The sequence below is a fragment of the Phocoena sinus genome, chromosome 4 (genome assembly GCF_008692025.1).
Source record: "Phocoena sinus isolate mPhoSin1 chromosome 4, mPhoSin1.pri, whole genome shotgun sequence".
NCBI lineage: Eukaryota > Metazoa > Chordata > Mammalia > Artiodactyla > Phocoenidae > Phocoena > Phocoena sinus.
Window position 1 is genome coordinate 134,219,875 of NC_045766.1, and position 27,219 is coordinate 134,247,093.

The 27,219-nt window shown below is 43.4% G+C and overlaps 1 protein-coding gene across 1 annotated transcript; it reads left to right on the top strand.

The window, feature by feature from the left end:
- Positions 1-892: 892 nt before the first annotated feature.
- On the top strand, positions 893-26,864 carry IFNAR1 (interferon alpha and beta receptor subunit 1). The gene is made up of 11 exons (XM_032629332.1): positions 893-1,303; positions 6,374-6,497; positions 10,979-11,160; positions 14,105-14,262; positions 14,376-14,517; positions 15,409-15,523; positions 18,713-18,912; positions 19,022-19,179; positions 21,621-21,771; positions 22,263-22,408; positions 23,626-26,864. The coding sequence occupies exons 1-11, from the start codon at positions 1,231-1,233 to the stop codon at positions 23,860-23,862; spliced, it is 1,686 nt and encodes a 561-aa protein (XP_032485223.1). The 5' UTR covers positions 893-1,230; the 3' UTR covers positions 23,863-26,864.
- The last annotated feature ends 355 nt before the right edge of the window (positions 26,865-27,219 follow it).

Sequence of the window (27,219 nt, forward strand, 5' to 3'; positions counted from 1 at the left end):
AGAGTATGATTTAATAAGTTCAATCAGGAATTTCCTTCTTCCATTTAGAGCCACATATTCTCATCTAGTATTTTTCCATCTATGACCTCAGTGGAAGCAAGACACTGACATACTCAGAACCAAACCTAAAATTTTATGAATCACAAAGTAATAATCCAAGGTTTTTAAAAATGAGGGCTAACAACTGGACAGATTTACTAAAAATCATTGTTCACTTGAAATGGGTGAATTTCATGGTATTCAAATTATACCTCAGTTGTTTATAAGGCAATATTCAAGCGCATAGTTCTTTACCAAAACTCATTTTACTTTATAATTGAGCATTAAATTGTCTGGTTCTTACAATTAACAGCTACGCCTTTGACTACTTATTTCATCATTCGTCCTTTACCTTTTCCCTTTTGTGTATTTTTATAATGTACATAATCTCTTACTAACGTACTTAAATAACCATTGAATAATGGCCTCAAATTATTTACTGATAAGGGCAGATGGTCAAAAGAGCTTAGAGACCTCTGTTTCGGACACCACCCCCAAGGCCCGGACGCCGTCACGACCCTCTCCAAGGGACCCGTGCTGCCCCGGGCCAGGTCGCTCGGAAAATGGGAGCTCAACGTGTCTAGGCTTAACTCTGGACACACCTACCCTTCGCGGCCTGACCCGCTCAGAGGCTTCCTCATTGCTTTCTCCCTTAATCCCCAAGCCTCCCCAACACCGCTTTCCCAGGCTCCCTTGTCCGCTACCCGGGCTGGGGAGGGCGAGGGACAAGAGAGCCCGACAGTGGCCTCCGGCGGCTAGTAGCCGGAAGTGAGGGGGCAAGGAGGACGGGGGAGCGGACGCCAGGCCGCGAGGCTTGCGCAGACGCACTGGCCAAGTTCCGCGTTCCTGCCGGGGGGGGGGGTCAAGACCTCCGCTTAGACGCGGTCTTCCCGGAACGCGAGAGTGTACCGCCTCGGGCCGTAAAGAGGGGTCGGGGGGGGGGCGGGGGAGGGCAGCGGAGGCTGGGCTGCTCACCGGTGTCCCACGCGTGTGCGCGTGGCACGCGCGCAGAAGGGACGGCGCGTGCACGGGAGGCGGTGGGCAGAGGGGCGGGGCGACGCGGACGTGGGCTTGGTGAGCTTGGGGCGCAGGCCCGGGGACAGCCAGTGCGCCCAACCTTCCTTCGTGCCGCATCGTCCTACCTGCGGTGGCAGAAGATGTGACTGGAGGGCTGCCGGCGGCCCGCGGACTATGCTCGCGCTCCTGGGCGCGACGACCCTGATGCTGGTCGCTGGGGCGCCGTGGGTGTTGCCCGCAGCCTCAGGTGAGAGATGGCGTTCCCTGGGGCGGGGGCTGGGCGCGAGGCTGGACAGCGGCAGCGTGGGAAACCTCGGACCCGGGAGGGACAGAGGTCCTCTCTGGGAGACCTCTGGTTGTCCGTGGTCGCAGCGCTCACATTGAAACCTACTTGGGCTCGAAAATCAAACGAGAGAAAGTGATGTTCAAGATCTTTCCACACCGCTTGCTTGGGGGCGCCCTCCTCGCCATCCCTTCCGCCCTGTGCCTGTTCCCTGGGCTCCTACCCCGCGGGGCGGGGTGTGGGAGAGCTTTGGTGTCGAGTTTGTTTCCGTCCGAAAAATCCGGCAGCTCGACTGGACTTTTTAATAATAAACAAGGCTTTAGCCACGAGCTATGTGCTGCTGTTTCTCCAATTTAGTAAACAGTTACTTGGTCCCATGTGGGAGGGGGATAAGGTTTGCAAGCATTTCTCTGCCCTCAGGATTCGTACAATCTAATAAAAAAATAATAATAATAAAAGAAAACTACAAAGCCAAAATACAAAGGCTGGGAGCCACCAAGCTAATTTGCTGCCTTTCTTAGCTGGGATGCATGGAGGAATGGCAGCTATCATACGGTTGACTTTGTAGTGAGAAGGGGGACTCGGTGTCCCCCTTCGTCTTTGTAGGCCCAGAGACAAACAGGGTCTAGTGGCTGAGAGCAGGAATTCAGGAGTTGGTGAGGCTGCCTAGAGGGCTTAAAACACCTGTTTGTTTAGAAAAGCATATCCTTATTTTCTGGGGTACATGGTATCCTATCTTGTCCTAAAAAATAAAATAGCCAGTTGGTTATTTTACCAGCATAATGGGTTTCTTCCAGAATAACAGAGGAATTGCAATTTGGGACAAGCAAGTTAGGTCAAAAACCTTAGGCAAGTCCAACAACAAAAAGAGAAGGAGGTGACTTGATAGAGAAAAAAGAGGAAGTTGGGTGGGGCTGTTTTGAGAGAAAGTCCATTGGAGGAAAGCAAGAGTTCAGGATGGTGCTGCTTTTCCCATTGGCTGGGCTTGTTGCTGGTAGAGGAGAATTCTTCCTCCTGGGGTCTGGAATTGATGGTGAGTGAAAGTGCATGAAGGCTCCAGCTTCTGGCCTCCTGACTTCATTTTAAATGATGTTTCCTTTATTCTGTTTCACACCTATTTCTCAAACTCTTCCACATACATGGTATATAGTATATGGGTACTAGGGTCCTGGTGTAACCCCTGGTAATTTCTTTGGAGTCTTTTGTTCATGAAAATTTTGCCTTAAACTCATGTTTGCTTTCGTATAAAAAGACTTTCCCCAGAATTTTCATGTAAAATTAACATTCCAGGAGGGTGTTCATTAAGATCACAATTTTAATCTAGATTAGAGGAGAGCTAAAATAAACTTCATATACAACTGGTATTTATTGCCCTCCTAACTGTGTACCAGGCACTACTCTTAGTGTTTTAAAGGTATGAACTCATTTAGCTTTCAGAACAAAGCTAGGCACTGTTATCCTTATTTTACAGAGGAGTGGACTGAGGCCATATAGCTAGCCAGTGCTTTAGGAGGAAATCAAACCCTGAGAATCTGGCCTCAAAGCCCTGGGGCCTAAGGTTAGACTTTTTCTAAAGGTCCCACAGTTTAGTTCTTGATTATCCACCTATATGTTAAGGGCTTACTGATCTTTCAATTAACTAATCTACTTTTTTCTCAAAAGAATAGCAATGTTGAAAACGAAATGAAATGTTAACCCTAACTTGAGATCATAATGTTGCTTTATGTTTCAAAATCATCAAACTGTTCATACTTTCAAACCTAGTAAATGCAACTCTGGGATCCTAGTCTAAGAAAACTATCCAAAATATGGGAGGAAATTTATATCTGTATAGATGTATGTGTCTGGATTTATGTCAAACTTAAAAATATAGTAAACCATAGGACTTCCCTGGTGGCGCAGTGGATAAGACTCCGCACTCCCAGTGCAGGGGGCCCGGGTTCGATCCCTGGTCAGGGAACTAGATCCCACATGCATGCCGCAACTAAGAGTTTGCACGCCACAACTAAGAGTTTGCACGCCACAACTAAGGAGCCCGTGTGCCGCAACTAAGGAGTCCACGTGCTGCAACTAAGGAGCTGGCGAGCCGCAACTAAGGAGCCCATGAACCACAACTAAGGAGCCCACCTGCTGCAACTAAGACCCAGCACAACCAAATAAATAGCTAAATACTAAAAATGTATATATATAATAAACCATTTCTAGTCATCAATATGAATGTGAAGGGTTGAAGCAACCAATTGTATAAATAGAAATATTGGGTTAAGTACCCTTTTATATATTTTACATGCTAAAGGTTGAAATAAACTATTATCAAAGGGATATTGCTAATACTAATAGAACAAAATCTATGAACTCTAAAATCCTATTTAATAACTATTTCCAAGTCCCTGTCCATTTATCAGTCAATTATTTGTTTGCCTCCCAAATGCCAAGATGCCTCTAACTCCAGGGTCTCCTTCCCTTAGGAGCAGAAGGATTTCATCTCTGAGGAAATACCTGGCTCTACCCCAGGAATCAAATTGCTGCATCCTATCTCAGGGCCCAGAATTACTAGAATTAGAATATTCTGGGCTGGAGACTACAAATGCCATCAGACCTTTTGTTAACCCCATAAACCCAGTCACTGTCCTTTGGCTGCATAGAATCTCTAAAATTCCAACAACTGGGATGGGGATTAAGTTTAGAGTGGGATACGAGGGAGTAATTCTATTCGGTGATGATGTCTCAGAGAATAGGAGTGTAAAATAGAAAATGTGGGTGGGGAGACTCAATGAGTACCTCCCCAAATTAAAAAGAGAAATCAGAAAATGTTTCCTCAGCTGTCTCCCCTTTTGACTCCATACCATAATATCTCTAACCGGAAAGTAGAGGCAGCAATCCCAATAAATAAGAGTTCTATACAAGGACCTCTGTAGTAGAAAGTCTGTGAGGAGATAATATCCTTGTCCTGAAGCAGAAGTAAAGGCTAGAAATATTGCTGGGAAAAGAGTAAACTTAAAAGCTGGTCTTTTAAAACTTGTAATTTATCATCATGAAAGATCAGTCCTTTGTGATATGGAAAAAGCTCCTGTGAACTCAGCGTTAGTCTGAAGACTCTGTAAAATGCAGATTAAGTATGAAGCTATGTATACCTTGCCTTAAGGAACTTCCAGTATGGTTGGAGGTTGTGTTTAACATAAAGAAGCAATTTTTTAAAATAAATGTATTTATTTTATTTATTTATTTTTGGCTGCATCGCATCTTCGTTGCTGCGCACGGGCTTTCTCTAGTTGCGGCGAGCAGGGGCTACTCTTCATTGCGGCGCGCAGGCTTCTCACTGCGGTGGCTTCCCCTGTTGCGGAGCACGGGCTCTAGGCGCGTAGGCTTCAGTAGTCGTGGCATGCAGGCTCAGTAGTTGTGGCTCGCGAGCTCTAGAGCTTAGGCTCAGTAGTTGTGGTGCACGGGCTTAGTTGCTCCGCAGCATGTGGGATATTCCCGGACCAGGGCTCAAACCCGTGTCCCCTGCATTGGCAGGCGGACTCTCAACCACTGCACCACCAGGGAAGTCCCAAAGAAGCAATTTTTTAAAAGACGTCTTCAATCAGCAAGTTTTGAGAGCCTGTTAGATGTCGGGTACTGTGCTGAGGACATCTACTTTAGTGTGAAATTGAGTGGTGCAGATTCATGATGCAGCATGTAAAGAAAGAGCAAGGTTGGCATGAGCTGCAGTATTTGAGGAAGGTTTTCTGTTGGGGGCAAACTTGAGCTGGGTCTTGGAGGATTTGGGCTGTCAGAGAGGAAGAGAAACGCTATTTGCAGAGGCCAAAAAGGAAAAAGCAGAAGAGAGGGCATCCAGCTGGTGGAAGATTTGTACTAGAAGTATAAGAAATAAAGGGGGAAAAAGAAAAAAAGAAATGGCAAGGGGTGGGGGGTTATAAATTAGGAGTATGGGAGTAACTGATACAAACTACTATACATAAAATAAATAAGCAACAAGGATTTACTGTATAACACAGGGAACTATATTCAGTATCCTGTGATAACCTAAAATGGAAAATAATCTGCAACATGTATATATAAAACTGAATCACTTTGCTGTACACCTGAAGCTAACACAGTATTGTACATCAACTACACTTCAGTTTTTTAAAAAAGCATAAGAAATAAAACAGGTCTCTAGATGGAAGTCCTTAAAAATAAACAGAAGGGGCTTCCCTGGCGGCGCAGTGGTTGGGAGTCCACCTGCCGATGCAGGAAATACAGGGTCGAGCCCTGGTCCGGGAAGATCCCACATGCCGCAGAGCGGCAGGGCCCGTGAGTCATGGCCGCTGAGCCTGCACGTCCGGAGCCTGTGCTCCGCAGCGGGAGAGGCCACAGCAGTGAGAGGCCCGCGTACCGGGAAAAAAAAAACAAAAAAAAAAAAACCAGAAGGGTTCAGACGATACATTCAGTGATCAAGACCCTTTCAGGTTCCTGTAGGGCTTGGGTGACGTGATAAACTTTTATATCTCTGTCGATTTTCTTATGTGAATGTTTGGTTCCTATGAATAGTTGTCAGCTCTGAAACCACATCTGTTCAGCTCTCTATCAGAATATATCCCTCTCTGAACATCGTATGCGAAACCAAATTGAGGCTGTTAAACAGTGCAACCCTGTATCCTTTACGTCAGTATCACTTCTAAGACCAAAGAAAAATACGATTTTTATACAGAGACTTTTTTTTCCAGTTAAAAGACAATGCTTACCTTTTTATGATTTATTTTTTCTACCTTTATTGAGATATAATTGATATATAATGTTTGCTTTTTATAGATTTTAAAAAACCAACTCTCTCGGATGCAGAGATAGAAATAATTAGCAGTCTCCCTATCCTGAGAGCAAGCACTAGGTTTTTTAAGATTTCTTTATATACTTAACTTTTATATTTTATATTTAAATGTATTCATTCTCCAATCAGTGATGTGAAGAGTAACATTTAAAAATATATAAAATATCTATAGTATGTATATGTGTATGTATGTATAACTATCTTCTTTCTTACTGCCTTGACAGGGGGAACAAACCTAAAATCTCCTGAAAATGGCAGGGTCTGCATCATTGATGACAACTTTATCCTGCAGTGGAACGGCAGCCGTGAGTCTGTCAGGAATGTGACTTTTTCAGCAGAGTATAAAATGTACGTTACTCTACTTATTGATTTGCTGAATCATTTTTACCACTTTAACACCATAAATTTTTTTTTTCAGATTTAGGAAACATTTGGTTTTTCCATTTTTTAAAGAAAATGCCTATTTTGCATAATATTTATAACTTCATTTCTACAAATAGAGACACAGTCAAATTCATCTTTGGGTGTTGAAGCAAGAGATTTGGGGGACGAGGCTAACAGACAACTTCTGTAGTCCACAGCCATACCTTCTCTGTTCTGTATGCTCCAACTTCTTTAAATTTATTTATTTATTTATTTATTTTTGTCTGTCTTGGGTCTTCGTTTCTGTGCGAGGGCTTTCTCTAGTTGTGGCAAGCGGGGGCCACTCTTCATCGCGGTGCGCGGGCCTCTCACTGTCACGGCCTCTCTTGCTGCGGAGGACAGGCTCCAGACACGCAGGCTTCAGACGCACAGGCTCAGTAGTTGTGGCTCACGGGCCCAGTTGCTCCGCGGCATGTGGGATCTTCCCGGACCGGGGCTCGAACCCGTGTCCGCTGCATTGGCAGGCAGACTCTCAACCACTGTGCCACCAAGGAAGCCCTCCAACTTCTTTAAATATAAATTAGGGGCTGACCTAGAGCATACCTTGAGGATATGGAAGAGTGCCCCTAAAGGTCTAGCCACGGTCTTGCAATAGGCTTCTGTGGTCAGGCTTTCCTCTTGTCTCCATCATACACAAAGTTTTAATTCTAGATACACTTTATAAACATCAGTATATTGGACCCTGCCTTCCCACAGACTCAGTGTTTCTGGTGTTTCTGCCTCTTCCCTAGTGCTAACTTTCTACTTAATGATTGCCAAGAGGATAGGCAGACAGGGAGTTGTGGACGAAGGGATTACAGAAGGAAATACCACTCAGGAAGTACAGTACTTTGCTTTGGGTTCTGGGACCCTGTCTGCTAACCATGATCCCTCTCCAAGAAAGAGCAGGCAGGGAATCAGGCAGTGAAGAAACAGGGTGTAGGACCTCTAGAACCAGGATTCCACCACTTCAGCCACAGCCCGGTTGTTCTCCAGTTGATGGTTAGTAATTTGTGTCTGTGTGTATATACAGTTGACCCTTGAACAATGGCGGGGGTTAGGGATGGTCACCCCACCCAACCCCCATCCCGTGCAGTCGGAAATCTGAGTATAACTTTACAGTAGGCCCTCCATATCTGCGGTTACGCATCTGTGGATTCAACCAACCCTAGGTCGTGTAGTGCTGTAACGTGTACTTATTGAAAGAAATCTGCGTGTAAGTGGGCTCACACAGTTCAAACCCGTGTTGCTCAAGGGTCAACCATATATATGTATACACATACGCACATACACACACACACACACACACATGGTTTTCCTCAGAGCTGATAATTTAACAGTTTTCATCTTTAGAGATTTTCTTTAAATTGAACTTTGAGTTTTGTTACCAAATTTGTTCTTTGCCTTAGTTCAGAATGTTGTTATGAAACAACTATTTTAGGTATAATAGAGATTATTTCAGATTCCTTTATTTAAAATTACCCTTGTAGGGGCTTCTCTGGTGGCGCAGTGGTTAAGAATCTGCCTGCCAATGCAGGGGACATGGGTTCGAGCCCTGGTCCGGGAAGATCCCACATGCCGCGGAGCAACCGAGCCCGTGCACCACAACTACTGAAGCCCGCGTGCCTAGAGCCTGTGCTCCGCAACAGGAGAAGCCACCGCAATGAGAAGCCCGCGCACCGCAATGAAGAGTAGCCCCCGCTTGCTGCAACTAGAGAAAGCCCACGCGCAGCAACCAAGACCCAATACAGCCAAAAATAAAAATAAATTAACTAAATAAATGATTTTATTTATTTATTTAAAATAAATAAAATGTATTATGAGATATGTAGTGTGCAGTCTTCATTCAACAAACATTGAATGCCTTTTATGCCAAACACTCTTCTGGGTACTTGGAATACGTTAGTGAACAGGAGAGACAAAGATGGCATGACGTTTTATTATGAAACTGGTTTTATGCAATGAATTTTCTATTGGTTACACATTTATTTTCAAGTTATATTTCTGTTGTGATCTAAACACTGTATATGATAAAGTTTTTTTTTTTTTAAGAAAATATAAAAGTAGCTACTACTGTAGTAGCTCCCTTACACGCAGAAGCAGTTGTAATAAGAGTGGGCAGCTGCATCTCCTGGAGCAGGAAAGACAGATGTAAAGAGTGAGGGTGGGCTAAAACCATATCAAGGCTTAGTTTTAAATTTTTTATAAGGTTTTCTGTTGAGTGTAATGAAAATTCTCCATATAAACGGACCAGAAATGCTTTACTGACCTTTTGCCTGGAGCTCATTTTATTTGACCCTCTATGCACCTGATTTAAAGAGGTCTGTGTACCGTACCCACTTCCCAGACTTCCTTAATCTCCTAATTTCTCTGGAATTATATTTTCTAATAAATGACATTTGAGGGGAAAAACAATCGGAATTTTTGGGTTAGATTTTTAAAGTCTGGATTTTAAAAAAATAGATTCTGTTGTGGAGGAGTTTCTCAGGAAGATTTGCATTTAAATCAAGGTATTATTAATGCCAACTCTAATCTCAAAGCTCAGATAGGTAAAGAAGGGGAAACTCGCCAGGAATGAAGTGTATATGGTAGTGTATATTATTAGTAACTTTTTTTTTTTTGGCTGTGTTGGGTCTTTGTTGCTCCACGCGGGCTTTCTCCAGTTGCAGCGAGCGTGGGCTATTCTTCATTGCGGTGCGCGGGTTTCTCATTGCCGTGGCTTCTCTTGTCGCGGAGCACAGGCTCTAGGTGCACGGGCTTCAGTAGTTGCAGCACGCAGGCTCAGTAGTTGTGGCTCGCGGGAGTAGTTGCTCCACGGCATGTGGGATCTTCCCAGACCAGGGATAGAACCCTTGTCCCTTACATGGGCAGGTGGATTCTAAACCACTGTGCCACCAGGGAAGTCCCAGTAACTTTGTGTGTGTGTGTGTGGTACGCGGGCCTCTCACTGTTGTGGCCTCTCCTGTTGCAGAGCACAGGCTCCGGACGCACAGGCTCAGCGGCCACGGGTCACGGGCCCAGCTGCTCTGCGGCATGTGGGATCTTCCCAGACCGGGGCACGAACCCGTGTCCCCTGCATCGGCAGGCGGACTCTCAACCACTGAGCCACCAGGGAAGCCCCCCAGTAACTTTTTAAAGATTTTTATTTTTTGAAAAATAAGGTAGACTTGAATTGGAGTCAGCACAAACATTATTTAGATATCATCCCTAATTTCTATTAGCTTTTAATAAAGAGCATCCTTAGCTTTTTATTAAAGATGCTTTAGGGACTTCCCTGGTGGTCCAGTGGTTAAGACTATGTGCTCCCAGTGCAGGGGGCCTGGGTTCGATCCTTGGTCAGGGAACTAGATCCCACACGCATGCCGCAACTAAGAGCCCACGCGCTGCAACTAAAAACAAAAAAAAGATCCCACATGCTGCAATGAAGACCCCCAGTGCCACAACTAAGACCTGGTGCAGCCAAAGAAATAAATATTTTTAAAAATAAATTAATTTTTTTAAAAAAATAAACATGCTTTAGCATCTTTAAAATGAGGTCTACAATATTACCCAAAAAAATAAAAATCAGCTAGTGCTAGAACTATGAATTAGGCTTGACAAAAATGCCTTCTCAGAGGATAGTTTCTCTGTTTGGTTTAAGGCAGACAGGGCTTACCACAGGCAAACATTTTGAAATCTAATGTTTGTTTTCTGTCCCTCACCTTCACTTCCGCCTCCTGTCCACTTTGTAGCAACATGTCCTTTCTGTTTAAGGCACTCTGTGCCAACTTAGTTTCTTCACATGCTTAAAAAAAATCTAATATCACCCAAACTTTTTAATGGCCTAAATCCACATTGAGAAGTTTGTTAGTTTATGTTAACATTTTAAGTTCTTTGTTTCTAGTCATGTAACAAAGGAATTATAGAGATCAGTATGCAGAAGGAATGGTTTGGTTTTGAGAAGAGCAGAGGAAATTCTCAAACCGTACTGATTCCGAGGTCTTCCTTAGGGTTAGTAAGTCTCTTCATAGGAAGAGGTCAGAAGGGAATCATCAAATCCACTTCCCAAATTTTCAGTAAGGAAGAGAGGATCCAGAATACAAAGTAGTTGGCCAAAAGTCACACAACTATCTTTAACAAAGCCAACAGTAAGTCCACTTTTATCTTACGGGTTCTTTCTTTCTCTGCTTCTTTGAAATCCTAATGCATTAGGATTTTTTACATTAAAAAGTTAACTATATGTCAGAATTATTCCATTGTATAAATAATAACTTGGTATATATGTATTGAAAAAGAGTAGAATGTTACACACAAAAATATTGTCAGGACGTTAACTCAAGTAGAAGAAATAACTACTTACACTTTATAATGTTAATGTAAATAGAAAACATGTTTGTCACTCTTGTAGTTATAACGTTCATCCATTCGTTTGCTTTTTTATCTTGAAGACCAGGGATGGAAAATTGGAAGAAGTTGCCTGGGTGTCAGCATATTACTGGTACCGAATGCAACTTTTCTTCAGTCAAGCTTGAAACTGTTTATGAAAAGATTGAATTGCGTATAAGAGCAGAAAAAGGAAACAGCACTTCTCAGTGGCATGAGGTTAAGCCATTTATACCATTTCAAGAAGGTAAGGAGTTGCCAGCTGAATTACACTGTATCCTTTATTAAATATTACCAGAACAGCCTCTTCCCTGGCCCATTCATTTACATGATATAAAATCTCCCATCTTTAAAAACAAACAAACAAACAAACAAGGATTCCCTTAAACCGGTGTCTCCTTCCTGCTATGGCATCATTTTCCTGCTTTCCCTACGGTGCAGGGGACCCCAAACCACCCCTTCCACGCCGGGCTGTGCAGCAGGAGGTGAGTGTCGTGAGTGTTGGACGAGCGAACGAAGCTTCATCTACCGCTCCCCACCGCTCCCCACCGCTCCCCACCGCTCCCCACCGCTCCTCACCGCTCCCCACTGCTTTTCATCTCTCCCCACCACTCTTCACCACTCCCCACTGCTCTTCATCTCTCCCCACCGCTCCCCACCACTCCCCACCACTCTTCACCACTCCCCACTGCTCTTCATCTCTCCCCATCGCTCCCACCACTCCCCACCGCTCCTCACCGCTCCTCACCGCTCCCCACCGCTCCCCACCACTCCTCACCACTCCCCACCGCTCCCCACTGCTCCCCACTGCTCTTCATCTCTCCCCACCACTCCCCACCGCTCCCCACCACTCTTCACCACTCCCCACCGCTCCTCACCACTCCCCACCGCTCCCCACTGCTCCCCACTGCTCTTCATCTCTCCCCACCGCTCCCCACCACTCCCCACCACTCTTCACCACTCCCCACTGCTCCTCACCACTCCCCACCACTCTTCATCTCTCCCCACTGCTCCCCACTGCTCCCCACCGCTCCCCACCGCTCCTCACCGCTCCCCACTGCTCCCCACCACTCCTCACCACTCCCCACCACTCCTCACTGCTCCCCACCGCTCCCCACCACTCTTCACCGCTCCCCACCACTCCTCACTGCTCTTCATCTCTCCCCACCGCTTGCATTACCACCTGAACCATCTCCTCCCATCACTGCTGCCCCCACCAATCCGTGGAAATATGGTCTTCCACAAAACTGGTCCCTGGTGCCAAAAAGGTTGGGGACCGCTGCTATAGTGGTTGTTCTCAAAGTGTGGTCTCCAGGACCCTTTCAGGCGGTCTATAAAGTCCAAACTATTTTCTTAATAATTCTAAGACTTACTTGTCTTTTTCATTTCGATTCTCTCGTGAGTGTACTCTGGAGTTTTCTAGAGGCTGTTTGATGTGAAATGGTGACTGACTGAATGCAGAAGTAGGTGTGAGACACAGCTGCCTTCTTTATTAAGCCAGACATTAAAGAGGTTTGAACAAAATGTGAAATAGCACCACTTTCCTCACTAAGCTTTTTGGCTCGTTTGTTTTGGGAAATATAGTCATTTTTTATCACATAGTGGGTTTTATCATTACTATTTTTTAATGAATTGGTAGATATTTTAAATTTTTATCAATTTTAATGTTTAATATGCTAAATATTCAATGACATAGCCCATGTAAACAAAAGCTCTTTAGGACCCTCAGTTTCTCTAAGAGTATAAAGGGGTCCCAAGACCAAACAGTTTGAGAACCACTGCCCTATACCAAAACTCACACAAGAATGATCTGTACCCCCTCTCTGTACACTTTTCCTCCTACGCCCTCTTCAGCCCTTTCCATCTGAGCTTTGTTACCCATCACTACCCTAAAACTACTCTTGCCGAGGTCACCGTGATCTCCACAATGCCTAGTGGATTCCCTGTCCTCTTCTGGCCCAGTTCCCCTGTGGCATCGGCGTGATCATTACTCCCTTCTTCCTGAAACCCTCCCATCTCTGATCTCTAGGGCGCTGCCCTTTCCTGGCTCTCCTGCTGCTCTTTGGTTGCTCCTTTGTCAGTTTCTTCTCATCCCCCAGACCTTTAAATGTTGGACAGCTGCAGGGCTCAGTCTGCAGGGCTTGGTCGTTGAACCTCTTCTCCTACGCCCCCTCCACCAGGAATTGTATGGCTTTCAACATCATCTGTGCCCTTGACTCCCCAAATTATATCACTCCAGCCCCATTCCTTCCCCTTACCTTAGACTCATATCACCAGCTCTCTATTCAGCATCTCTACCTAGAGGTCTACAAGTCGTCTCAAATTTAAAATGTCAAACAGAACTCTTGATTTTCCCCCTCCAGACCTGCTCTTCTTACAGTGTTTTTCATCTCGGTTAATGACATCACCTATTTATTAGCTCAGGCCAAGAGCCCTGGCATCACCTTTGACATCTCTTTCTCTCATGCAACATCCAGTCCGTCAACAAATGCTGAGTGATCAACCTTCAGAGTATATCCTGAATCGGATCCCTTCTCACTTCCACGCCCCGCTACCAGCCTTCGCCAGGCCACTTCCATTTGTCACTCGAACTACTGCGGTAGCTTCCCTGCTTCCTCACACATCAACCAGGGTGATCTTTCCTGGATGTGAATCAGGTCTCAGCAGTCCTCCAGAGACTACACACTCAGACTACAGAGTTCTGCCTGTTACCTGGCTTCTAGCTGCCTCTCTGATCTCATTTTCTACCACTCAGCCATTCGAGCACCCCCTACTGTCTCTTGAAAATGGTGAGCACATTCCCATCTCAGGGGCTCTGCCCTTGGTGCCCCCTCAGCTGGGGATGCTTCTCCCCTCGAGACTTGCATGACTGACTCCCTCACCTTGTTCAGGTTTCAGCTCAAAGTCTCGGGGAGCCTTCTCCTCACTAACTCACCTAAAACAGCTCTTGCTTCCATTCTCTGTCCCGTTATGTTACTTCATTTTTTCTTATAGCACACATGACCTTATAGCATTATATGCACTTGTTTATTTGGGATTTTTGGCCACATCCCTCACTAAAGTGTGAGCTCCACGAGGGATTTTCTCCATTTTATATGCCAGGCACATATTAAGTGCTTAGAATTGTTTGTTGTATGAATGTTTGGGCTTGTATTCGTGAACTTACATAGTGAATGTTTTTATTTTTACAGCTCAGATTGGTCCTCTAGATGTACATTTAGAAGCTGAAGATAAGGCAATAATAATAAACATCTCTCCTCCTGGGACAAAAGATAGTATCATGTGGGCTATGGATCGTTCCAGCTTTATATATAGCTTAGTTATCTGGAAAAACTCTTCAAGTCTAGAAGTAAGCATTATTTTTATCTTTGTTTGATGTGAGAGAAGAATGACATGAATTAATTCTAAAACTTGACTTTTTACTTTTTTAAAGAACAGACTTCTTTTTTTTATTAATTATAGGAAAGGACTGAAACTGTTTATTCCAGAGATAAAATTTATAAACTCTCACCGGAGACTACTTATTGTTTAAAAGTTAAAGCAGAACTACGTTCACCAAGAAGAGTTGGTTTCTATAGTCCAGTGTATTGTATAAACACCACAGGTAAGGAGGAAGTCTTGCTTCAGATTCAATAACTATGTATATAAATTGGCCACCTATTAATTTTGGCATTTTTCCAATAGTTGCTAAAGCTTATGTGATGGTTTAATAGACATTAAAACAAAGGCATTCTAACAGCATTTACGTAAGCAACAAATGTTATTTGGGATTTTTGTCTCAAGTAAATAGTAATGAAAATTTTGCATAAAATCCAAGTATTTTCTAATGAAAAAAATTGTTTTTATTCAGAATCCACAAGAAAGGGAGGTAGTTGCTAGAAGAACAGTTAGTCTTCTAAAAAGTTTACCTTTATAGATGAAATGTTAAAATATGAAAGCATCCTGATACATTTAATCAGTGACATCTTGCCAACGATTAAGGTTTAAGGGCAGGAGCTTGGATTTATTATTTTAATTATAAGTTTAATATGCTTTGTTTCTAAAATCAAACAGTATAGAAGGGTTTAAAGGTTTCCTCTCCTGCCTCCTGACCCCCAATTCCATTTACCAGAGATAAGTATCACCAGCAGTCTGTGTACAACCTTTCATACTTTTTTCAGGGCTTATGTAAGTATATACTTGGACTTAACAGTTTTGGGGTTTTTGTCTTTTAAATTAAAAACTAAGGTCCTGCCAGATATATTTTGAACTTGCTTGTTTAACCCAATATATTGAGGCTCTCTTTTCGTGTCAGCACATATAGATCTATCACATTCTTTTAAATGGCTGTGTAGTATTCCCCTGTGTGAATACACACCATAACTTATTCCGCTGTTACGTCATTATGATAAGACGCAAGCCTTTTATCTTCTCGCTCATGCTGTTAGGAATTCTAGCCATCTGCCATCTCACTGGAGGAAATGTGTGTGTGTGTTTTGTGCTCTTTGTCTTCTAGAGAAACACAAAGTGCCTTCACCAGAAAATATACAAATCGATGCTGAAAATCAGGTCTATGTCCTTAAATGGGATTACGCGCATGAAAACACGACTTTTCGAGCTCAGTGGTCCCAGTAAGTTCTAGTCCATAAGTGTCCTTCTGCAGTTCATTTTGCCCAGTTTGTTAGGTCTCTTTTCACTCGGCTTCAGTCACCTGCTGCTCCGTGCACACGTGTGGCCCAATGGAAAGGTGGCTGTGATATCCTGGAACTGGAGTGTTTAATTCTAGTCCCAGGATGTCACTGAGCTAATCACTTACCTTTTTGGGCCTCAGTTTCTTCACTCGTTGTAAAATGGGTGTATTCTAATAATATCTAGTGTTCTTACCGGCTCTCTCTCTTTTTTTTTTTTTTTTTTGAAGGTGTGATTCTAGTTGCACGTGCTATGTCCTCAATCTGGAATACTTGACACATGGCCGTGATCTTTTCTTCAGAACCCACCTCTTCCATGAGTCCTTGAAATGATCTGAGTCCAGTCACTCTGTCGTGTTCAATTCGAGTTAGCCTTCCCATTGTCTTGATTATTTTAGTGGCTTTGACAGATTTTTTAGTGATTGCTTTGGTGGGAAATTAAGAAAGTTGGAGAGAACTGGGCTCTACGTGATTGAGTAGAGACCAGCCGAATGTGAGTGAAGCTTAGCACCACGTGAGTGGAAAAGGACTGCGTGAGTTTATACTAGTTGGAAAACTGTAGGGGATAAGTAGAGAGGGAGGAGAGAAGAGGGTAATCAAGTGGAAGGTGAAGTGGACTGTGGGAAAGAAAGAGATACTGAGGACTGAGGAATAGAGGGGCCAAAGGCAAGTATAGGTAAAGCAGGAAGGGAGGAGTGAGAGGAAAGAGACTAGAAAGACACAGAAAAAACGAGGGAAAAGGGAAGTCAGTACTGCTGTGATTGATTACTTTCAACCCTTTGGTGTTAGTTTCGAAGCAGTAACAGTTTGTATAATAAACGCATTCATGTCATACACGCCCTTACGGATACACACACACACACACACACACACACAGATCAGGAAACTGTACAGGAGGAGTCTTTCATGTATTCTTCACTTTCAAAAGCATGTTAAACAGTAGGGCCACAGGCTAGACAGGGATGGGGGTTTCTGATGGCTGGTCTCTAAGTTTCTTTTGGGTCCTTAGCACACCGTACAAAGCACTAAAGGAATCGTAAAGGTACAGCAGAGTAAAACACATGGTGCTAGAAATCCGAAGCAGTTATCTGCCTTTGCATAGCAAAATGTGATTTAGGACTGAGGAGTGGAGTACAGACTATAAGGGTTACAGAAGTCAGAAGCGTGAAGGTGGATGGGGCTGGAGAGACCGAAGAAGCCCTCTGGAAGGAGATGCAGTGTGAACCAGGCCTTGACTGCTGAGTCACATATTTTTAAATGACAAGAGAGGGCATCCCAGGCAGGGGCTACACACAGGGGAAAGCTCAGGATATGAAGAGACAAAATTAGGTCGGGGTAACGAGGAGGTGTTCATTTCCCATTGCTCTGTAACAAACTACCACAAACTTAGCAGCTTAAAACACACTGTTGGGCTTCCCTGGTGGCGCAGTGGTTGAGAGTCCACCTGCCGATGCAGGGGACGCGGGTTCGTGCCCCGGTCCAGGAAGATCCCACATGCCGCGGAGCGGCTGGGCCGGTGAGCCATGACCGCTGAGCCTGTGCGTCCGGAGTCTGTGCTCTGCAATGGGAGAGGCCACAACAGTGAGAGGCCCACGTACCGCAAAAAAAAAAAAAAAAAAACACAGTTTATTATCTGTCCGTGACTTTGGGTCAGGAGTCCACGTGTGGCTTAGCTGGGTTCTCTGCTCAGGGTCTCGCAAGGCTGCAGTTCAGGTGTCAGCTGGGGTGCTGTCTCGTACAAGCTGTCTCGTGCTGTCTCCTTAGTTCATGTGGTGGTTGGCAGAATCCGTTTCTTGCAGCTGCAGAACTCATGGTGACCTGCTTCTTGGGGGCCATCAACAGAGAGAATCTCTGTCCTCTAGAACCTCTAGACCCTCTTTTAAAGGGCTTATCTGATCAGGTCAGGCCCACCCAGGATAGGCTCTCATTTGATAAACTCAAAGTCAACTGGTTTGGGACCTTGATTTCATTCGTAAGATCCCTTCACCTTTGCCAAATAATGTAACCTAATCAAGAGTTCATGGATCCTGCCCACACTGAGGCGGAAGGGATCATGTAGGGCTTGTGCACCAGCAGGTAGGAATTTGGGGGGCCAGTTTGGAATTTTGCCGACAAGAAGGGAGGACCTGCTTTGAGAGTAGCAGAACATTTGGGCCTGGGAGAGCAATGAGAGAGAACATTGAATTAATAGGATGGCATAAGCTTAGGCTTAGCTTCAGACTGCCCTGTAGGCATTTGAGTGCCGTTGGGAATTTTGTGTTGAGGGACGGGTAACGTGAGGCCTGTGTTTGAGGAAGGTGAAGGTGGCCACATTGTGTGTGGTGCAGCAGGACTAAGGAGACAGGACAGACAAGGGGACAAGTCAGGAGGCTGTTACAATTCCAGGCTTGAACTGAGATGCTTGGAGCTGTTGGTTTCTGAGCAGCTGACTTAACCTCTCCAGGCCCAGTCTTACTCTGTGCAGACTTGCTCTTAGGACACTGGTGTGTATCTCTGATAAGCACTTACCCACAGGTGTGCTGGTACCTTTAGCAGCTGGCTTTCCAGAAGGGAAAAGCCTTATCTGTAGCATTTGCCAGTATTTATAATATAACTACTCCTATTATGGCCACTGTCAAGCTCCCAACAGCAGGTCACTGAACATGCATTTGGGAAGATGGACAGTAAGCCCTCCGTCATATAGCGTTTCCGCCGCATAGACGCGATAGACGTAACTAGCCTTGAGCATAGATAATAAAATGTAGGAAAATAATTAGGACAAGATGGGTTTTGAGTATTTATTACTTTTGTTTTTAATATAATTTATTTATTTGTAAGTTTATGTAACTTAACTCTTTAAAGTGGCTGTGTTTAGCAACTAGCTGGCAGCATTCCTGAAAATTTAGCAGTTGTTTCTGTGCACCGGTACGAGCCAGCTCTAGCACACCACTACCTTATCACACTTTGGAGCAAGATCTTTGGTTTTCTTTTGTGAACATGTCTCTTCCACCATCCTATGAGTTTCCTGAGGGTGAGGACCGTTTATCTCTGTAACCTTAGCCCCTAACAGAGTGTCTAGTGTATTATAGGTATTCAGTAAATGTTTACTAAATTAATGTGTTTGGAATAAAAAACATTTTTTTGTCTTAAAAGTGAGTTTTTAAAAAGGATTCCTGGGAGTCATTCAGACAAATGGAAACAAATACCAAACTGTGAAGATGTCAAAACTACCCACTGTGTGATTCCTCAAAATGCTTTCCCAGAAGGAATTCACCGTATCCGTGTACAAGCATCTGATGGAAATAACACATCTTTTTGGTCTGAAGAGAAAAAATTTAATACTGAAATGAAAAGTAAGCCGATAGTTTTTACTTTACATTGTAATTCTCCAATTTGGTGCGAACTCTTAAAATTGTTTTCTTAGTCTAATTTGAACTTTGTGTCTTTACACATTTTTTCTAGCTATCATATTTCCTCCAGTCATTAGCATGAAATCCGTTAATGATGACTCACTGCACGTCTCTATCGGTGCTCCAAAAGAGTCTGAAAACAAGTCTGTGAACCAGCTTTACCCACTAATTTATGAAGTTATTTTTTGGGAAAACACTTCAAACGCTGAGGTAAAAAGACTGTGTGGTATAGGTTTATAATTTAGAGTTATAACTGTGGTTTGGCTAAACAAAGCTTGAAGTTAAAATTCTAGGGAAATTTTTAAACTTTACGACTATGTGATTAACTCAGATATTTACAATAGGAAGAAGTGAGCATTTCCCATGTTTTACACAGTAAGAGTTACGATCACCTGCATCTGGGCCCCAGTTAATTGTTGTTATTGTTGTCTCTTTGGCCACGCCACGTGGCATGCAGGATCTTAGTTCCCCGACCAGGGATGGAACCCGTGCCCCCTGCAGTGGAAGCACGGAGTCCTAACCACTAGGCTGCCAGGGAAGTCCCCCCCACCCCCCGCAAGTTAGTTTTTAAAATTCAGATCCTGAGCTTATTCCCTCTCAGTCAGAATCTCTGGGGGTAGAACTCAGGAATTTGTATTTTTAACAGGATTCTCAGGTGTTCGTGAACCAGGGTTTCTCAACACTCTTGACATTTGGGTTGGCTGATTCTTTGTTGCGGGAGCTTCCTTGTGCATTATAGGATGGCTAGCAATACCATTGGCCACTACCCACTAGATGCCTGTAGCGCTCCGTCCCAGTTCTGGCAACCCAAAATACCTCCTGATATTGCCACATATCCCCTGGGGGTGGGGCACCTCCAAGAGGGCAAAAATTGGCTTTTAGGGCGCAAAAGAATCTTAGCTGTTACAGTGGTTCGTGACCCTCCAGGAGGAAAACCTGCCTCAAGTGTTCAACTGCGCCCAGCAAAATCTTATTCAACTTTGTAAAGGGGGAGGGATTAGGAAAAAATAGTCTAAAAAGGCTCCTTAGGGAAGTAGGCGTGACTAAAGGGTTGAGAAACACTTGTTTAAACCCTAAAATTCAAAAACCACTGACAAAGCTAGTATACATCAGATAATCCACATTATTCCTAGATCACTTTTCCCTGTGGAATTACAATCAAGGAATCAACCTTTAAAAATCTTGTGCACATAAGTTGGTAAACTCTGTAACTTCATTTTCTGTTGAAAATCTAAGAAAATTCCAGCAACTTGGCTAGTTTCATTTTAACTATCTGAACACTCTGTAACCATAGCAGAATTTAGCCCTGTTGAGCACGATGGTTAGTTCTCAGTCATCCCTAGATCAGAAAGATCTAAATTTGTGTCTCAAGCCCCCCAAATTGTGTAACCTTAGGCAAGGTGGTTAACTGCTAAAACTTTGTTTCCTCTCCTCTAAGGTGGTGGTGGTCATAGTAACTTAATTTTTTTTTTTAATTGGGGTATAGTTGTTTTACACTCTTGTGTTAGTTTCCACTGTACAGCGAAGTGGAGTTCCCTGTGCTATACAGCAGGTTCTCTCATTAGTTATCCATTTCATACATATTACACTGTAACTTAATTTTTTTTGAAAGGATGTTTATAAGGTTTAAAATGAGGTAAAATATATGAAAATACATACCACATTGCTTGACAAATAGTAGATTCAATAACTTTCGTTTTTTCCTTTGGCCATCCTATGCTGGGTAACACATCAATAATTACAGTTGTAATAGCAACTCAAATTTACTGAATACTCATTATGTATCGGGTACTGGGCTAAGTATTTTACATGACTCGTCTCGATCATTCTTCAACCCTGCCAGACAGTTTGATTAAATTACTATTCAGCAAATACCTGGGATGGAATATTCATTACTGCCTCATTGATACGAGGCTGTAAACAGTGGAATGGGAGTGGATGTGGTATGAGCAGAGGCCTTAAGTGCGCATGCATGCTTCTCCCATTTGTCAAGAGGAAAGCAAGCTCCGTGTGGTCTCTGGCCCCAGGCGGATGGGAGACCGTGGAGCAGACCTAAACCTGATCCACGGCCTCAGTGAGCGTTCCCCCAGGACTTTGGGACACTCATGAGTAAGAAAAACAAATATCTTTTGAGCCACAGGCTGTTTCGTTACACAGCATTGCACAACATTATTTTGTTGGCCTTGTAATGTTTTGTTCTGCAACATTATTGTGGCAATAGCCGACTAATACAAATAGGAGTAATAATTGTCCTCACTTTACAGATCTGGGAGTAGGGCCCAGGGAACTTAAATAACTTGCCTAAGGCCACGTAGCTGTGAGTGATATCTTGCTACAGGCAGTTTGAGGCCAGAACCTCTGCACTTAATTGTTCTGCCACTAAACAGAGATAACATGATGGTGATTAAACCAAATCAGCATGGACTTATAAAATAAATTAGAGACGTCTCAGGCAGCAGCCATGTTTAACTTTTGAGTTTGGTTATAATGTGTTGTCCAAAACAAATTTATATTTCTCAAACATACACCAACTAAGTGTTTGGGAGAGGCCAATCTTAGCTTGACTATTTAAGGAATTCAGAAAATAGATATTCCCTGTATGAGTTCTTGGGGTTCTAAAGTTTATCAACGATTTACTTATTTTTTTATAGAGAAAAGTTGTAGAGGAAAGAACTGATGTTACCTTTCCTAACTTGAAACCGCTGACTGTATACTGTGTGAAAGCCAAAGCACTCACTGAGAATGGCAAGTGGAATAAAAGCAGTGTTTTTAGTTCTACTGTGTGTGAGAAAACAAAACCAGGTCAGAATCTTTGATTGCATCTTTTCTTTTTTAATGTAACAAGACTTAATAAAAACAACCAATTCATTGAAAGTTGTAAAATATTTCCTTTCTACCCCAAAAATATAGAGAATATTTTCTTCATGAACTGTGTGAGTACTTCACGCCGAGCCTTCCAGTTTTAGAAAATATTTTTAATAGTCAACTTAGTTCAGTGGTTTTTATATGCTTTATATTTCATGCATATCTGCATAATTAATTTCCTTTCATTATTACTCTTAGAATTTAACGAGACTATTTTAATTTTTTATATAATCCTTAATATAATTATTATGTGGCAATCCCTTAATTAGTTCGGTTGCGAATTTTTTTATGTTATTGTTGGTATTATTTAATAGAATGTATATTTCCTTTCACGTGGCTGTATTTGTTTCACACAGACTGTCAGCAGTCTTAATGTATTTGTGTGTCAAAACCTATATAGATGCTAAACACCATTTATTTGTTTTTAGGAAATACTTCCAAAACCTGGCTTATAGCTGGAATTTGCACTGCGTTATTTTCTATCATTGTTACCATTTATGTTGGGAAAGTCCTCTTGAGATGTATCAATTATGTGTTCTTTCCATCAAGTAAACCTCCTTCCAGTGTAGATGAGGTATGTTACTTTTCTTTTCAACAGTTAACTGGATTTTTCTTAAAATGAATGGGAAATATATTTGATTTCAACAGAATGTAAATGTTTTCTTGATGTTCAGAAAATAATACAGACTGATTTGGGGTTTTTTTCTTCAGAGTTTCAGGAAATTAACTTTAGAAACGGTCATTTAATAGAATATAACATGGAATAGTAAGGTGTGTCCTTAATCTCATATTTTTTGGCAGCTTGGTTACTGTGGCACTTGTTTGACCGTTGAAAGTCTATATTCACAAAAAGCTTAAAACATTCTCATCAGTGCAAAAACTGTATTCTGTGGATAAAATCACAGAAAACGAAGGAGCAAAACATGAGTTTCCTTTCACAGCACCTCAGTGTTTTGGTTGGCAGAGTTAGTGAAGGCACTGAGTGAGGACATCACCCTGGGGGTGATGTGTTCACTGGAGCAGCTTCCACGCTGCCTGCCCTGTTTCAGGTTCCCCAGGCTTTGGAGCCAGAGACCTGAAGGTGAATTGTTGATGGGCTGTAGTGTATTTGCACTTACTGGCTCTGTGAACTTGAGCAGCTCTCTTAAGGGTACTTGAGCAAGTGCCCGTAGACTGTAAAACAGAGCCAGTCGTACCATCCTGCAGAATTGGGAGGACCGAAGGAGATAAACCAGAAGGGCCTAACACTGTACAAACGTTCCATAAATATGAACCGTTTTACTCTTTTATGCCCGAGTTTTTAAATATCATTTCTATATACTCTTCTATTCAGAGCTGTTATTTAAAGAACTTAAAACTATCAAGTTACAATAGCTCTTTATTCTTAGTGGGACAGGGAAAAATTAATTTCTCCCTGTGCTTTTTCTGGGTATTTGTGGATTAGATACCAAAATTTTTATTATGTCAAAATAAAATGTCCCAAATCCCAGTGTTCTCCCTTTCCTTCCTCGCCCACACTCTTCCACTCCCCACCCCTGATAGCACAGTGGACCTTTCTTAGGGACTCTTCATATAATTCCCCAAAACAATAACAACATGTACGTAACCTCACTAGTGATGTTCTTATTCTAAATGTTATAGTGCAATCGATACGCTCTTAGCTTGCTTTTTAATATGCATGTCAAAAGATAGGGTTTCTAGAAAACTTAAGAAACCACAGCTTATTAGAACTGGAAAACTAGTTTTTGTGATTTTAAATAATCTGTTTCTGTTCCTTCCCTTTTGAATTAGTATTTCTCTGAACAGCCAGTAAGGAATCTACTCCTTTCCACTTCTGAGGAACAAACGGAAAGATGTTCTATCATTGAAAATGCAAACACTATTACTGTAATAGAAGAGACTAATCCAATTGAAGATCACAAAAAGTACAATTCCCAAACTAGTCAAGATTCAGGAAACTATTCTAATGAAGACGAAAACAGTGGAAGTAAAATAAGTGAAGAACTTCTGGAACAGGAAACTGTGTGACCAGGAATGAACTCGAAAATACTAGGGAGTCTTGCGGGAGTTGCAGTGGGAGCCTGGGCTCCTCGCTTCTCTCAGTAACTAGCAAGAGAATATTTGCTTGTGGGGGAAGAAAGATCATCTTCAGATCGTAGGTCCAAAGAATACAGGCAAGCACTTAAGTATTTGAAAGGAATTTGGAGAAGAGTTTTCTACATTCTTTTCCACGTGTAAGGTCTTGAAAGACCTGTCATGGGACCGCCCTGGATGAGAGAAGTTAAATCCAGAAGATGCCCTCTGTCTTCCTAATGATTCCCTAAGCTCCACCGTGCCGTCGTGTGGTAAGGGCGGCGCTTGTGTTCCCATCGGCTGATACCGTCGCCGTGCTGCCACTGCTGCTGCATATACCATCTGTCCCTTCTCCATCCCGGTATTACAGTCCATTATTTTTCAGGACACATTTAGAACATTTGGTCTTTTCTTTGGACACGGAAGTAGGCCCTTTGGAAATGTCTTTAGAAAAGCCCGAATACCACCATCACTTGGTTTTCTGAAAAGGTAGCTTACTCTGGAAAACAGCGGCAGATGCCAGAAACATGGTATGGTCCTTACAGGTTTTCCAGGGGAATTCTATCCGTTTACCAATTACATTGGCTTCTACATCACAGTTACCTATCCCTTCTACGGTTTAGGATTAAAACCAGATAATCTTTTGCTAGGTGTCCATGAAGGCTTCCTGATTCAGAACATTGGAACAATAGCTTCTAAAATTACAGAGAAATGGGAAACTACCTGAGTAGATAGCTTACTATTATCTTTTAAGATACGGGAGTATGTGACATTAGTCACAGTGGATGTAAGAAGTCTTGGGACCAGAAAATGGTACTGAGAGAAGAGACAGAGTAAGAAGTAGAGTAATTCAGTAGGAAAGAAGCAGGTGGCTTTAGCGAAAAACAAGAATCATGTGTGTAATCAACTGTTGATGACTAACTTCCTGAGGGTGGTTTGTTTTTGTGGCTTATCTGTATCATTTCTAACACCAGGCCAGCTTCTCTACGCCGTCTGGAAGTATTCAGGTACCCCTTCTGCTCAGCCTACATGCACTCAAGAAAATGCAAATTATTTATTATCAAGGTGTGGGAGGAAATGTACCTGGGAAGAAAACCTAATTTTTAAAATATGTAATGCCTTTCAAAGGCATCTATAGCTTATTTTTAAATGATTCGCTATTTGGGATTATTCATGGAGATCCTGCAGAGGAGGGAAGTGTGGGAATTCTGGTGGCCTCTGAGGCCGGGTTCTCAGCTTCAGTCGTTGCAGAAGGACCAGTGAAAGGGAGGGGAGATGGAGCTACCCAGAGCATCACGGCAGGCCAGTCTTATTTACACAGTGGTCCGCTGTGGTCTTCTGGGTGGAAGAAAAGGTTGAAAGCAGCTGCCCTGGGAGGGGCTGTGACGCTCAGCACGTCCTCTGCAGAGCATACCGTGTGCTTCCCTGGACCTCGGTCCAGCTCCTAGGGGAGCATACAGTATGGGCCAGGGATCCCCGCCGAGGCAGTTCTCTGCTGCAGAATCCCTACAGGGACCCACGCACACCTTGATCCTGCTGGACCGGAGGCCTTTGGTTCAAAGCAGATCTGGGTCGGCCCTTCGCTTGTAAAGGCCCTGTCAGTGGGAATTTGCCTCTGTAGCGAGGAAGTGAGGAACGTGCCAGGACCCCGTCAGCCCGGGCTTCCACGCTGTGTCAGTGCGACAGGCCTGGTCAGCACGCGGGCCCGGGATTTACCACAGGAAGAAGGCTGCTTCAGAATGGGCATCCCAAAGGGAAGCAGCGCCTTCATGGGACGTGGAAGAGGGAAAACTCGGGCATTAGGCTGAAAAGACACCACAGAAGTCGCCAGGTCCCTGGATGTGGGAGTCTGTGTGTCTTTGGGGTTTAGGACCCCCTGTGGTTTTCAGCGAACAAGCATCTGAGCAGCAGCGAACAAAAAACCCTCGATTTTGCCTTGTCTTCTGACCTAAAAATGCAATTCCGTCCCCTTCTTCTTTGTTGTCCACATGTAGCTTAATCAGGATGTGCTTGTAAAGTGACAAGTATTTTTTCTGAAGCGTAGTTTACTTGGAAATACCATATACTTGGGAGCACCTATAAATTGCCTCAGAGCTACAGTATTGATAGTTCTTGGAGAAGCTAGATATAACCTACGCACTGATGTAAAAGATTTGTATCATTGCAGCCAGAAATAATGTATTCATACGTAACGTAGATTAACATATACGTAAGTGTGACATACGTCTGTAAACATACATGCATACTTACACCTACACGTGCACATGCAGGATGTGGGCCATACTGCAGTAGTACAGCCATAAAGACTTAGCACAGCTTCTAGTTAGAAAAGTATAAATGCTGCTCGAGAACCATGAACTAAACAGTCTGACCAGAAATTTGCAACCTATAAAAAAGTTATTTCAAAAATATAATTGAGAGTTTGTATCTTTTCCCCAAACCGTGACCTTCAAAGCAGCCTCTGACGGCTCCTAAGAATTTGGAGAGTGTACAGAAACTTTGCCTACCTGCCCGCTCCTCCCCGTAACCCTTTGACTACCTGCCATGTTTGTTTCGTGGTGTCTGTCTGCCCCCCAGGGGACCGGAAGCTCTGTGAGAGCAGGAATTTGCTTTCACTTATTACTGTATCCCCAGCACCTACCACAGTGTGGTGCCTCACACGGAAAAAGCGCGCAGGAAATAACTGTCAAATGACTGAAATCTAAAATTTGAACCAAATGGGTGTTTCTGACACTGTTTGTGTGTCTTGTTGAGTTGTGGAAGGACACAACCGTGTCTCCGATGTTTCTATGCAGTGAGCTTTGTATCTTACTTCGTTTGTACTTTGTCTTAACCCCCATTGCTGTTTTTTAAACAGTTTGTTAAACAGTTTTCTGTAATAAGCGCTGAGGCCAAAAGTCTTGGGTTTTATGGTGGTTCTGCTTGAACTGATTAAACATGCATCACAGGAGTGGCAACTGCTGTCTTCACAAGGTATTCACAACCGAGGGGGCTGGTCCCTGTACCCGGTGTGCGCATGCCCGGCGTTGGTATCCTGAAGGGGGCCCCACTGCCGTCACCGCCCCGTGGAGCTCCTGGACAGGGAGCTCTCTTGCTTGCCCTTTGCTTTTTCACAGCCTCAACTTTAGACTTGGCTGGAGCACGGCCTTGACCCAGTGAGTCTGCAGTGTGGTGCAGACTCTGCTCCGTCGATACACTGCTTCCTTTTACCAACATTTCTTCTCAGGGTAAGCTCTTTAAGGAGACTCCCTAGTCCCACATGTAAATTGATCTGCCTTCTAGATACGTTTGAATCTGAAGTTAAACACCACT

What these genes read in the sequence shown, in the direction of transcription:
- IFNAR1 (XM_032629332.1), top strand. Translation starts at nt 1,231, where the DNA reads ATGCTCGCGCTCCTGGGCGCGACGACCCTGATGCTGGTCGCTGGGGCG. An exon ending in ATTTATACCATTTCAAGAAG is followed by an intron (nt 11,161 to 14,104) that starts GTAAGGAGTTGC and finishes TTATTTTTACAG; the next exon opens with CTCAGATTGGTCCTCTAGAT. An exon ending in CTCCTTCCAGTGTAGATGAG is followed by an intron (nt 22,409 to 23,625) that starts GTATGTTACTTT and finishes CTTTTGAATTAG; the next exon opens with TATTTCTCTGAACAGCCAGT.